This window comes from Lipotes vexillifer, unplaced genomic scaffold (genome assembly GCF_000442215.2).
Source record: "Lipotes vexillifer unplaced genomic scaffold, Lipotes_vexillifer_v1.1 scaffold474, whole genome shotgun sequence".
NCBI lineage: Eukaryota > Metazoa > Chordata > Mammalia > Artiodactyla > Lipotidae > Lipotes > Lipotes vexillifer.
Window position 1 is genome coordinate 32343 of NW_006772385.1, and position 15317 is coordinate 47659.

At 39.8% G+C, this 15317-nt stretch overlaps 1 protein-coding gene across 1 annotated transcript in view; it reads left to right on the top strand.

Moving 5' to 3' along the window:
• DNAH11 (dynein axonemal heavy chain 11) overlaps positions 1-15317 on the top strand; it is a 213524-nt gene that overhangs the window by 19954 nt on the left and 178253 nt on the right. The window contains 5 exon segments of the mRNA XM_007472188.1: positions 2579-2656; positions 2658-2733; positions 2851-2996; positions 5864-5980; positions 11522-11660. Coding sequence (XP_007472250.1) covers positions 2579-2656; positions 2658-2733; positions 2851-2996; positions 5864-5980; positions 11522-11660 — 556 coding nt within the window.

Here is a 15317-nt window from a genome sequence, read left to right on the forward strand (position 1 = left end):
CCTGGGCCAGAAAGTTACAGGCAAAGACAAGTACAAAGTTTCTAAGACGGAAAGGAGCTTGGCAGGTTCAAGGGGTAGACACAGAGCCCAGTGTGGCTCAAGCCTGTCAAGGGAGCAAGGGATTCTTAAACGTTCATTGCCACTTGACTCCAAGTTAATAGATACACACGGTCAGAATGTTGTAGAGGTAAGGATACGTCACATTGATGTGAGATTCTTTGTTCGTATTCCAACCTCTGCTGAATTATTTGGTGGGAGAAAGCATATTTAGTCCTTGGTATTCATGAAAGAGAAATCACACCTCAAGATCATGTGTGTGTTCCCCGTTATCCAGTAACCACGATGCTGTATACTTTACATGGGAATGGAAGGGCAGACGGTTGCAAGTCTGTCTGTCGAGCTGGGTAGTGGTGGCCCTGGGAGGCTGATGGATTTCCCTCACTAGCTTTGTGATCTTTCTTGCACACACGAATCCGCTCGTGATGTTGTCCTTGATAAATCGTCTGGCTTCTGCAATTGTTTCTCTAATTCAGTTCCCTTTAACTCGTCTCTAACTAAAAGTCATTGTTCACTATCTTAATTAGTTAATTTATGTACTGCTTTCAGGGTGAGAGATTAAACTTTGTAGCTTGACAAAATCGCTTGAAGAGTCAAAACTGCAAATGCCAGAGTCTGCTGTATACGTGCCCTTGCACATAAAGAAGGCGGTGGGGGGAAGCACAGCGTACAGGAGAAATGGGGAAGAGGCATTTTTAAAAATTACCGCTGTGTGAGGCCAATAGCTTATTAACTTTTTAATCTAAAGATCACTATGTGGTTTATTTGGAAGTTAAAAGGAAGTTGAATGTTCCTTTTACAGAGTGAATAGGGCTGTATAAGATGTTCGCACTATGTACATTTCTTTCCCATTTCATTCTTTGGATTGTTTACTAATTGTTTACATTAACACAGTGCTGCCTTTCAAACACTTTCACTATGTCTTGTTTGATGCCGACCTTCCCCTTGTGTGGTAGACTAGACAGAGAGCATTTCCTTCTCCCCTATGTGGGCAGGTTCAGAGAACCAAGTCAGCCAAGCTTGCATTTGAGAGATTTGGGCTGGAACACAGGTGGATTGGCTTGAAGCTGCTGTTCCAGAGAGACCCAGAATATAAGTCCTTTGATAACATGGCAGCTGGGGTCTCAGTTGTGTGACATTCCCGAGGAGGATGGTCCAGCTGTATAGGCTTCTGGGTGGCCGACATGCTACATGTGGTTTGCACATTTGTTTCAGCCAGTGGGAAAGGGGAAAACATCTCAAAGGAGGCATCCCAGGGTTAGCACACTCATTTCAGTACATAGCATGTTGGCTGGAGCTTGGTCACTTGACTGCTCCTGGCTGGAAGACAGGGAGGAAACGTAGTCTGCAGCATATAGGTGGTCATATGTCAGGCAAAACTTGGAAGCACAAGAAAAGATTAATAGGGGATAGTCTGCACCATAAAAAGTGCTATAATTCCTAGTCCAGGGGTCTTTCAATTTCATATTCATTGTGAGATGCTCTGAAACGTGATGGCTGTAAAATATAGAAACACTCTCCATTTCCATAAGTAATTGCTTCTATCTGCATAGTACTTTGAATTTTTTAAGGCATTTACCTTTGGCCTTCTTAGCAGTCCATTGCCGTTACCACTTGGGCACCGTGTTGGGTTGGCTTAAGTCCTACGATAAACCTCATTTCATGGAGGAGAAAACTGAGGCATGTTGATGTCAGAAATGTAATTTAAGATTATCTGATGAGTGGCAGAGTAGACACTAGTCCTGGGTCTTCCGTGTGTGTGTCTTCCCACTAGATCCACTGTCTGTACTAAGACAAAAATAATTCATGAGTCTGCAGAAACCTCACGTTAGGTCCTCACCGTTTATTAGTTTTCCTTCTTTTACAAGTATTAAATTCTGTCTTTGTGTAATTTTCCTCAGTCTAAGAACCTCTGAATCTTTCCTGCAAAAATAAGTATTATCATAATCTAAACACACGTAGCGACACGTTCAAAATGAATTCCTGAATACATTTTAACGTAATAAATTGTTACGTCTTTGTTATATTTGCTTTTTACAGTGAAATAGGTATATATTATTTGCATACTCTATTTATGTTTACATATCTCATCTCTTAATGTATTTAGTAAATAGCAGTTTAATGAAGTTAGTGTTTCATTCATTCATCATCCAAGGTATCTATTTTTCTTTTATAAACAATAGTTTGAGATGTCTGCCATATTAATAATGTTTACCTAGAAATATCAGAAATTCAAGAGCATTGCAAATTAAGTGTCATTTGTATTCAAATATGCAGCTCTTAGGAAATGAGACAAATAAAGCAGTACATTCTTCTCCATTACTTTTAAACAGCCAACCTAAAATTAAATTTGATATTATCCTGACTCTTACCATGAACGAATCAGAGATGTGTCAGTATTTTGTGTTACAACCAGATTCTTAGACCGTGACTTCTTAAACTTTAAAAAATATTGGATTGTCCCTCACATCTTCTAGGAATCTCATAGAAGATCGTAATTTGTGTTTTCTTTTGCTTAAAGGTGTTACATTACTTTAACTCAGTCACTTCATCTCACCATGAGTGGGGCTCCCGCTGGCCCGGCTGGTACAGGGAAAACAAACCACCAAAGATCTTGGCCGTGCCCTGGGCATGGTGGTTTATGTATTCAACTGTTCAGAGCAAATGGACTACAAAGTAAGTTAGTTATAAAATGATACATCCTAACAATATTATTCCTGACCTGGGATGAGTCAAACTAATAGCTAAAAACCCTTTTCTGTTGCATTCTTAATGCCTCACTCCATCATTAAGTCCATAGGAAATATCTATAAGGGATTGGTGCAGACAGGAGCTTGGGGCTGCTTTGACGAGTTCAATAGAATTTCTGTGGAAGTTCTCTCCGTGGTGGCCGTACAAGTGAAGATGATACACGATGCCATCAGAAACAGGAAGGAGAGGTGAGTGGCATGTAGCCTCTTCCTGTTTTTACAAGTAGAAACAGAACCTTAGAGCAATGCAGGAGACCTCATCTTCGCAGTCTCCAGCTGCCTCTCCCTGTCCCAGGAGATGGATAAAATGAGAGACTGGTTAATTGTGAAGAATTATTTTGAATAACCTCCTGTGTTTTAGCCGTGTTGTTTAAGTGTTCATTACAACAAAGGTGTATCACATACTTTAATCAGTGGAAGAATAAGCACCCTCTACAACACGAAATCCAGTTATCAATTCTCAGTCCTGATCTTACTTGACCTTCTGGCAGCATTTGACACAGTCACTGCCTCCCTTCTGCGTGACACGCTTTCTTCACATCGGTTCCAGCACTCTACATCCTCCCGGTTTTCTCCCACCCTCAGGGCTGCTCCTTTGCTGATTTCTTCTCATCTATAAAATGGGGAGAATTGCAGTACCCACCTTATGGATTACAGTGAGAATGAAATGCAGAACGCTTGGGCAAGTGCCTGACACATAGCACCATGTCAGTGTTAGCTAATATTTTTTATTATTATTTCCTGACCTATTAATGTTGGATGTCACAGGCCTCAATCTCCAGGTGTCTTCTTTTCTCTATCTATACTTGTTCCCTTGGTCATTTCATTTAGTCATGTGGCTTTCAATACCATATTGATGGTGCTGGCTACCAGCTGCCCAGACCTCCTTTCTGTGATATCTAGACTTACATATACAATGTCAGCAATTGTCTTAGGGCATCTGAAGGCTCCATTTGATGTCTCATTGGCCTCTCATATTTAATATAGCCAAAGTCGAAATCCTGGTCTTTCCACTAACGCTTGCTTTGTTAGTTGTCCTGTCCCAGTAGAATACACCCCCACATTATTCCAGTTATTCGGGCCAAAACCTTTCCAGATGGAGCTAGAACCTAATCGCTTCCCAACTTGGTGCCACACTCTGAAAGACAAAACTGGGTGCTTAGGGTTTGACGGCTTCATTTGAGAAATCAGTATTATAATACCCGGTTGTGGTTTTCTTTGTAACATTTTTGTATACAGTGAAATCTCATGTATCTGGCCTACCCATTGACTCCCATTTCTTAGGGTGTTCTGCTCAGTTAGCTGTCTTATCCATAAGAACATGTCAGTCTCCCATCAGGGGAAGATCATCCAGCCCTTTCAAACTGTGAACCTATTACAGAAGTTTGCAGTTATTGTAGATACATCTGGATATTTCTACCTTCTAGAAACATTCTCAGTCCTTCCACCGCATGGCTTTGGGAAACCAGTTTCCTGTGACCAGATGTCTGCCGCCTTAACTGCCCCTGATCTAATGTCATGTTACAGAAGTTAGATTCTTTGCCTTTGATCCCCAGACATATTTGATTTAGCTTTTAGTCAAAATCTTCTTATTTGATGTAACCCAGGTGCCTTTGAGGCCATCCTTTCTTACGGAGATTGAGATAACTGATCAATGCAAGGATTTCTGAAAATTTCCAACCATGCTTCTCAGCAGTCTCCATGTCTGCACGTATGTGAGTTGTACCTGTTCGTCGTCATGCTAGCCTATGTGCAAACTGTTAGGCTCCTTCATGAGTTCATGAGTTTTATTACATTCTCTTTCCACTCAAGGATTTAAGAGATGGGATGCTGCCTCACCCACAAAGCTTTCCAGCATCTTGCTGGCTCTGCCCCCTTGAGGTCCATGCCTCTGGCTTATGACTGTCCCTGCTCTGTTAATGGAAGAGTGCTCAGCTACCCTGCTGCCCTAGCCACCTGCCAGGCCTGTTTGCCTTCCCCAGCCTGATACTCTGAGAATGAAGATTTCTCCATTCTTACCTTGACTAAACACAATCTTCATTGTCAAGCATCTAAGAAACTCTTAGTCCTAAAAACTGTGGCTGTCTCTTTTCCCTCCCTAGTCCGTGTTGGAGGCCCAGCTCCTTAACCGCTTTAGCCCTCCCCTTTCTCAACAGGAGAAAGCCTTCTGTTTGTCTCATTTCCCTCCATTTGGAAGTTTCCTTCCACATGTCCTTCAGTTTGGCTCCTACGGCCCTTTACCATTCCATTGCCCTGGCCATCGACAGGCTAATGGCCCTTTCAAAGCTTTCTGAAAATCCTTCACTGCTTCTCCAATACCTTCAAGTCATGACAGTAGCCATAGTCATAGCTAACATCTGTTGAGTATTTACCAGGCCCTAGGCACTGTACTCTTAGCCATTTATATACATAATCTCTTTTAATCCTCATGTAATCCAATAAGGTAGGTAATATTATTATCCTCCATGCTTTTTCTTTTTTATTAGATGAGGGAATGGAATATGCATAAAGTGATATAGCTGGTCTCTGAATGCTCCCAGTCTGGCCCCAGAGCTAGCTGTCACAAGCACCACACTAATCTACCTCTCAGTGGTGGTCAGTAGATATTTGTTGACTAAATGGGAGGGAAGGAGAGATGGAGGGTGAGCAAATGGACAATATAACAACAGAACAAGGAGTCCCTTTCTCCTCTTAGCACGGACATTCTGCATCTGTACCGTATCACATTCAAGAAACTGCAGCCCATGTTGAAGGCAAAAATGGCATCACCTTTCATTAACTGTTAAAGTAGTCAAATCCTCATTTTTATATTCTAGCATACTGCAGCCATGCTAAAACACAAAGAATACTTGCCATACTTGTAATTCCTTTGGGGGAAGGGCGTGTATTTTTAATAAACATTCTTCAAAATATGTATGCTTATGAATTTTAAAGAAAATTACACAGCATAAACAGCTTCCTAATAATAATTTGCATTTTGCACTGGTTTGCATTTGTCAATGTGCATTCATATTCAGTGAACACATTTAATTCCATCAACATTCTTTTTCTGGTAGATTTGTATTTCTTGGGGAAGCTATCACACTGAAGCCATCAGTTGGAATATTTATTACTCTGAACCCAGGATATGCTGGTCGAACCGAATTACCGGAAAATCTCAAAGCTCTTTTCAGGCAAGTGTTATGCTTTGTGGGTTAGCATCTGGAGCACTCATGTCACCTAACGTTGCTGGTTCGCACTGTTAAATGATTTGTTTTTACTTGGGAATTTCTGTGGAAAACCCCTTATTATATCTTTGGGATCCCTTTATAGAGAGAACTTTCACCATGATAAATTAATTCTTTTGAAATATGAAACCAGGACTGAAAATCATTCCTTAAAATTTACGTAGTACATTTGAACATTTAATACTAGCTCTTTTGTAATGATGTTTTTATTATAAATATAATCTTCACAAACTACAGAATATTTGGAAAATACAGAAACGAATAAAGAAAAAGTTACCACTTTACCACCCAGAAATAATGATTGTTGTATTTTTATCTAGTCTCTTATAATTCCTGTTTTATGAGGTTAAGATATTAGGTTAGATTTTCACTTAGTTCTCATTTAATACGTTGACATAAGTAGTTTGTCATATTATTGAAAATTCTTTGGAAATACCATTTTTTGTAGCTCCAAAATGGTCTCTCCCAGGGCTCATCCATAATTTTCTTAACCATTCCCTGTTGTCTGACATGGAGGGCTTGTGTTTTTCTTGTCAGTTTTTTATGATCATAAAGTAGCCAGCTGTAAACATCCCTTCACATGAAGTGTTATCCTTATTTCAGGTTATTACCCAAAATAGATTCCTACATGTAGAATTATTTGGTGACTGATTAAAATCTTTATCGATGATCTGCTTTCCAAATGTACTCTGACAGTTTATATGCTTATTAGCAGTCTGTCAGAGAACTTGTACTGTTGTATACAAACCTATTCTGATTTAAATCAACTTTGTTCAGGTGTAATTTCATGTAATAAAATGCACCCACTTAAGTATCCAGTTGGTGAAAACACTACCACAATCAAGATATGGAATGTTTCTGACACCCCCAGACATTCTCTTGTGCCTCTTTGAAGTTAAGCCCTCACATCACTGACGTCCTTTCTGTGACTCGAGGTTAAATTTGCCTTTTCTAGAGTTCCTGTAAACGAAACCCTACCGTATGTACCTGTTTGTGTTGTCTGCTTCCCTTGAACATTGTGGTTTGGGGATTCACCTGAGTTGTCCAGCATATCACGAGTTTGTTCCTTTTTGTTGCTGATGAGCATTCTGTTGGAGAGACATACTACAATTTATCCATTCACTAGTTGATGGACATTGTTTCCAGTTTGGGGCTGTTATGAATAAAGCTGCTATGAACATTCATGTACAGTCTTTCTGTGAATATATGTTTTCTTTGGGGTAGATATCTATGAATGGAATTGCTAAGTCACATGGCAGGTGTACGTTCGACTTTATTAGAAGCTGCCAATCCGTTTTCCAAGATGGCTGTACCAATTTACCCCCTAAACCACCAATGTATGAAAATTTCTGCTGCTCTACATTCTTGTCAAAACTTGGTATCGTCAGTCTTTTTAGTTTTAGCGAATCTGATAGGTAGTGGTATGTCATTGTGGGTTTAGCTTGCATTTCTACAATGGTAAATAATGTTGAACATCTTTACATTTAACTTACTGGCCATTCCCATACCCTCTTTTGTAAAGTACTGTATTCTGTATACAGTTGCTTCTTTTGTTTTTTTTTTGCGATACGTGGGCCTCTCACTGTTGTGGTCTCTCCCGTTGCTGAGCGCAGGCTCAGCGGCCATGGCTCACGGGCCCAGCTGCTCCGCGGCATGTGGGATCTTCCCGGACCGGGGCATGAACCCGTGTCCCCTGCATCGGCAGGCGGACTCTCAACCGCTGCGCCACCAGGGAAGCCCTTTGCATACAGTTTCTTTGTTAAATACACATATTGCAAATATTTTTCTCTCAATTTGTGGCTTGCCTTTTCATTTTCTTAATGGTGCCCATCAAAGATAAAAGTTTTAAATTCAATAAAATATTATTTATCAATTTGTTTCACGGTTTTTAAAAATACCCTATTTAAGAACGCTTGACTCGCCCCAGGTTGCAAAATTTTTCAACTGTGTTTCTTTTAGAAGTTTTTTTTTTTTAATAGGTTTTATATAGATCCCCCCCTTCTTTTTGTTAATGTGCTAAACTGTACTCGTTGATTATTCAAATGCTAAACAATTCTTCAATGTTGTATTCCTGGGATAAGCTCCACTTGGTCAGGAGATATTATTTTATATGTATTGTTGGATTCAATATGGTACTATTTTGTTGAGGATTTTAAAATTGATGTCATGAGGGATATTGCTCTGTAGTGTCCTTTCTTGTCATATCTTCGTCTGGTTTTGGCATCAGGGTAATGCTGACCGCATGAATGACTTGACATACATTCCCTTCTCTATTTTGTTCAGAGTTTGTGTAGGATTGGTATTATTTACCCCCTAAATATTTGATAGAATTAATCAGTGAAGCCATTCACCCATTTGGGCTTAGATTTTTCTTTGTGGGAATCTTTTTAGTGATCAATTAAATTAATAGATACAGAGATTTTCCAGATTTTTTTTCTTCAATTAGTTGTGATGATTTGCATCATTTAAGGAATTTCTCTGTTATCTAAATTGTTGAATTTATTGGCATTAATTTGTTCATAATATTCTCTTATTATCTCTGGTGATGTCTTGAAATCCATGTCTGGTAAGGGTAATTTGTGTCTTCTCTCCCTTTGTTTCCTTGATGAGCTAGAGGCTTATCAGTTTTACTTTTTAAGAGTTCTTTCGTGTTTACAATATGTGTCTTTGTTCACAGTCTACCTTCAAAATAATATGCTACTTCACATATAATGTAAGAACCTCTGTAGTTTTTAGGGTGATGTCTTTCAGTTCTTTTAAGCTTAAAATTTGCTTGTCTGTCCATCTAGATGTTTAAGCATATTTCATTTGTATTTTCTTTTAATTTTTATATTATGACTTTTCACGTGTACTTCATCTGTTAAGGGCTTATTTTGGTAAGTAGCATGAAATGAGTATTTAAACAGAATTCTTTTCCGTTAGAGTCAATTGTTCTAGCAGCTTTTAGTGAACAGCTTCCTTTCCTCATAAAATAGCTTTCTCTCTAGCATAGCAATTTTATAATGTCCATTTTCCTTGAAAAAAACATTCTAGAGAATAACTATCCTAGAAATAAATGTAATGATTATAGAATATTTTCATTTGAAAATTGTACATCTCTGCAGTACTTTTACATTTGTATACGGTTCATCTTGCATCAATACATGTTTTCATTTGGGTCTTAAAATTGGGAATTATTTTGTGAAGTTTTCATAAATTTGGTTTAAGTAAGTGCAGACTCATTTGTGTATGGGGGTCAGGACTGGTGTCAGCAAAGTTTGAAGGACAACTGGGTGATGAAAGTAGTGTTCATGAGCGGAAGCAGCATGCCTGAGCCTTGAGAGTATCATGACCCCCACCATGTGGCCTCAGCTGTGTGCTTGTACTGCTCAGAACCTTAGTCTGCATCTCAATACAGTACAGATAACAAGAGTAGCCACGTCAAAGAGTTGAGAGAACTGAGTGAGAGTGACTGAAAAGCTTTTAGCATCCCTTATGGTATGAGGAATACTCATTGAATATCAGTTGTCCGTGTTAGTGGAAGTACCAATGAAGTAAATATGCTAGCCTTTTCCCTCCCCTATTTACATAAAAAACTGTGGGAAAAAAATGTGAGGCTACTTTAGGTAGAAGCAGTCAATAACATAGATCCAGAGACTCAGGAATGTTTAGGATGAAAAATTAGATAGGCTCGGGCTTCCCTGGTGGCACAGTGGTTGAGAGTCCACCTGCCGATGCAGGGGACGCGGGTTCGTGCCCCGGTCCGGGAGGATCCCACATGCCGCTGAGCAGCTGGGCCAGTGAACCATGGCCGCTGAGCCTGCGCGTCTGGAGCCTGTGCTCCGCAACGGGAGAGGCCACAGCAGTGAGAGGCCCGCGTACCGCAAAAAAAAAAAAAAAAAAAAAATTAGATAGGCTTGCAGTAGACTGTGATAATATTTACAAAAAACAGATGGGTAGATATTACTGGAAAGGTCTAAAATGACAGGCTTCTTTACTTATTTACTCTGGCTCCTTCTTTGCACTGGACTTCAGTTGAGTGGAATTTTTTCAAATGTTGCTTTTTTTTTTTTTTTGCGGTACACCGGCCTCTCGCTGTTGTGGCCTCTCCCGTTGCGGAGCACAGGCTCCGGACGTGCAGGCTCCGCGGCCATGGCTCACGGGCCCAGCCGCTCCGCGGCATGTGGGATCTTCCCGGACCAGGGCACGAACCCATGTCCCCTGCATCGGCAGGCGGACTCTCAACCACTGCACCACCAGGGAAGCCCTCAAATGTTGCTTTTAATGGTAATTGTCCTGCGAGAACTTTTTGGAAGTCTCCCTCCAAAAGGAAGGGAATTTGAAAGTTATGTTTTGATAAATTTTCAGCTTAAATGTCTAACAAAGCTGGCCACAGGCAGTGTTGGAGATGGCTGGTATGAGCTTGAAAGCGCTGATGGTTAACTTTTTGTTGTTGTTTAATTTTTTTAATTTATTAATTAATTTATTTATGGCTGTGTTAGGTCTTCATTGCTGCACGTGGGCTTTCTCTAGTTGCAACGAGTGGGAGCTACTCTTCACTGCGGTATGTGGGCTTCTCATCGCAGTGGCTTCTCTCGTTGTGGAGCATGGGCTCTAGGCGTGCAGGCTTCAGTAGTTGTGGCACTCAGGCTCTGTAGCTCTGGCAACGGGCTTAGTTGCTCCGCAGCATGTGGGATCTTCCCGGACCAGGGCTCGGACCCGTGTCCCCTGCATTGGCAGGTGGATTCTTAACCACTGCGCCACCAGGGAAGCCCAGGAGCTGATGGTTAACTTTTCGTGAATTTTGTGAGGTGGCTGTAAAGCACAGGTACTAATAAAAAACCAAATTATATAAACTTCTGATTAACATCTATTAAAGACAAAGGTGATAAGCATTCAAACTCATGATTTCCTAATTAGTTTATCAATACTTGTGTCTTAGGGTACTTGCTCTTAGGGTACTTGTGTCTTAGGGTACTTGCTCTTAGGGTACTTGGGTCTATTGTGTCTGTATGGTGGTGTACAACCTCACATCTCGTGCCAGCTGCAAGTTTAGTGATACCGTGTTGGTAGATTGAAATCAGCCATGGTGGAGGAATTGATTCCATGGAAGTCAGCAAACATTATTTTTTGGAGAGCCAGTTGTTAACTGTTCACCAGCACAGCACTGGCCACAGATAAAGGCTGGCCTCTAAGCACAGAACATCACTCATGTTTGTGCAGTGACAACTTACAATGGAAGTTTACCGATTGTACCCGCAGATTTCCCTTCACCTCCTACACCCGTGCTTCTGACATTTGCAGATTTTCAACCTTTTTCTATGTGTCTAATAACTCCTGGGCATTTTTTAGTTGAAGTGAAGGGTCTTGTTAGGTATGATTGACAGAGGGAATTGTGACCTGCTTGGGAATGGTTTGAATGTTGGTACACATTAATCACGGGGTTTCAGCAATTTGTACTTATTACCTTATTGCATTTTAAAACAAAATTTCATATTTACTTTGTAGACCCTGTGCCATGGTGGCCCCTGACATCGAGCTAATCTGTGAAATCCTGTTAGTTGCTGAAGGTTTTGTGGATGCACGCTCACTAGCCCGCAAGTTTATTACATTGTACACGCTCTGCAAGGAGCTCCTGTCCAAGCAGGTGAGGGGTATTATGTTACTTTTTCTGGGTTTTTTCACCCCATTAAAACAGCTTCTGAAATATGGACACTGGGTAATTTATCACTCAAATTACAGTTAGACATTTAGGAGTAATTTTATATTTTCCACAAAATTTTGAAAATCTGAATTTTACAATTCTTCATTTTTTTTGAAATTAAAATAAGACTAATAACCTGTATAAAAAATAAATAAAATTCAAAAACGAAAGAACAAAAAAAATCATATACTCCTTGTGCTAAAAAGGATATGGCTTTAGTCCCTCAGTGCCTCAATTTCCTCATCTTCAACTTGGAGACAGTAATGGAGAGCACATATAAAGGTTGTTAAAAAAAAAAAAAACTTGAGACATTTTAAGTTGAAGGCTTTATTTGTACTTAATACAGCTTTTATCAGTGGGCTATGTGATTTTCTTTAAATGTTATCAGTGCTGTAATTAGATATGAATTTTATGATGCCTCCCTTTCCTGGTGGGAATATTATTTTCCAGGGAGAGATGGCGGGAGTGTTCATAAGAGCCAGGGAAAGCTGATTTTCTGAAGAACCCTTGAGAAATGCTAAATGAAAGATTTTCTCGTTTTGTTGGTAATTCTTTATTTGAAGGTAGACTTGGCCTTTTTGTTTGTGTTTATTTTTGCTCTACAATTCCTTTGTTTCTGAAATGGGCCAAATTAATAAATGCATTACTATCCAGTTACTACCTTCTTGCTGTTTCATTGAAGCTGCTGATGGGCCACAAAAATGCCATCTATATCAGCATCACTGTTTTTAAATTTAGCTTTTTGGTCACCTTTGACTTCATTCTTTTGGTGTCCTCTTGTTAATTCCTGGTGACATTATTTTGCAGTTGTTCCAGGATGAAATTATTAAAATATCACAGCTAGAACCACTCAGTTACCTGTACTGCCAGATGTACTCATTTTAAATTACCCTTTGTTGGGGTGAAATTTGGAATCTGAGAGGCAAATTCATATTGTCATTTTAACAACTGTGAATTTATATTCTGGGGTAAAACATATCGAATTTGATAATGGGGAAAAGGGCTTGTGACAATGTTATATGCAAAAAACAGCACAGCGAACTGTCGATGTGATCTACAATTTGCGGGTGTTTTATTCAATACATTTTATATTACACTGTGTGTTTTATATACATATGAAGTGACTGGAAAATACATTGTGATTTTTAACATTTGTTACTGGGTACTAAGATTGTGAGTATTTTATATTTTTTTCTTTATTCTTGTTTGTGATATCCTTTTAATTTTTTTCAATGAGCCCCTTTTAATTTTATAATGGGAAAACGTCAGAAGAAAAAAGTGTTACCAGACCCAGGATACATGGAGTTACAACCATACCCCATTCCCAGTACTAATACTTAAACACATTTAGTAAGCATTTACTGTATTCAGGTAATATAGTTATTGCTGACAACGATGAATGGGGTAAACAGAGAACAAATGAAGCAGACACTTAGATTTCTGACTTCAGAGAACCTATGTAGGAGATTTAGTTTACATGCAATAAAATTAGAAGGAAATGGAGGATGAAAAAATTATCATAGTTTCAAGGAGGAAAGGAACCAACATTTACTGAGCAGGCACCATGTGTTAGCTTTTTATCTTGACAATAATACTATGAACTTGGTCTTATTTGTTCCATTTTACAGGTGAGGAAACTGAGTAAATAACCTATCCAAAGTTCCCAACTAATAAGTGGTAGGAGCAAGATTTAAATCCAGTCCTTTCTAACCCTTTCTAGGACATCTGTAACCACTTACAGGAGGGAGAGGGTGCGAGGGGTAGAGTAGTTAAGGAAAGGGCTCTCCAACTCAGCAGAAGTGTCAGAGATGAGATGAGGGGAAAGAAATTTGTCCCGGACAGAAGAGCTGAGTTAGGAACACAGTCCAATGATAGTTTTCTAAGCTGTAGGAATGGATTTGAGAAGAATCAGTGGACATTTTTGACCAAAGGAATAACCTGATGAAAATGGTGAAGATTATGTTAGCAGTTGTTTAAATGTCTGTTTAATGTCTGTTTAAATGTCTAGCAGTGTCACCAAGTCGTCTTTTTTTTTTTAATTGAAGTATAGTTGATTAACAATTCTGTGTTAGTTTCTGGTGTACAGAAAAGTGATTGTTATATACACACACATACATATGTAATCTTTTTCTTTCTTTTTTTTTTTTTTTTTTTTTTGCGGTACGCGGGCCTCTCACTGTTGTGGCCTCTCCCGTTGCGGAGCACAGGCTCCGGATGCGCAGGCTCAGCGGTCATGGCTCACGGGCCCAGCCGCTCCGCGGCATGTGGGATCTTCCTGGACCGGGGCACGAACCCGTGTCCCCTGCATCGGCAGGCGGACTCTCAACCACTGCGCCACCAGGGAAGCCCCATATATAATCTTTTTCATATTCTTTTCCCTTATTGGTTATTATAAGATATTGAATATAGTTCCCTGTGCTATACAGTGGGACCTTGTTGTTTATCTGTTTGATACATGGTGGTTTGTATCTGCTCATCCTAAACTCCAAATCTATCCCTCTCCACCCCCTTTCCCCCTTTGGTACCATAAGTTTGTTTTCTATGTCTGTGAGTCTGTTTCTGTTTTGTAAATAAGTTTATTTGTGTCATATTTTAAATTGCACATATAAGTGATATCCTGTGATATTTGTCTTTCTCTGTCTGACCTCACTTAGAATGATAATCTCTAGGTCCGTTCATGGTGCTGCAAATGGCATTATGCCATTCTTTTTTATGGCTGAGTAGTATTCCATTGTATATATGTACCACGTCTTCTTTATCCGTTCGTCTGTCGATAGACATTTGGGTTGCTTCTGTGACTTGGCTATTGTAAGTAGTGCTGCAATGAACATTGGGGTGTATGTGTCTTTTTGTACATCTTCTCCTTGAATAGTGTTACTGCGATGACTTAGCCCCTCCTCAATCTCCCTGGCCTCCTCTTTCCCCTCTCTTTCCCTCCTCTCAGGCCCTAGTCTTCTTTGTATATCAGTGGCTTTCAAATGATTTTTACCATGACCCACAGTAAAAAATACCTTTCTGTTGAGACTCAGTATACACATACGTGCATATACACATACATGCATACATACACACACCCAGGCACAACTGAAACAAAAATCTTCACCAAACACTTCTTACCCTTATTTGCAGTGCACCCTGGTATTTTTCATTCCATTCTGTTCTATTTTAGTACCAACAAAAATGATGGTTAAGACCCACTAAATTGATTTTATTATCTATTAATGTACTGAAAAGCATATACATTTATATGTGTTGCTTCACTGCTTACAAAGCATTAACTCATTTTACTTCAGCAACCTTGTGAAGTGGGTGGATACTTTAATCTACCTTTTTAGAGATGATGGTAGTAAGGCTTGGAGAGGTTAAGTGACTTTCCCACATGCACAGGTGGGAGACATTGAGAGAAGGGTTGTTACTATGTGGATTGTAGACAGAAGACAAAGGAGAGAAGATGGGTTACATACAGTCAGTCAGCTAATAGAGTGTGTCTTTCCTGAGCCTCCTGCCCTGTGCTGTGTGCTGTGCTAGGACCTAGAAGGCAAAAAATCAGCATGGGGTCTGTGCTCCAGGAGCTCAGAGCCTGTGAAGGAATCTCGTGTA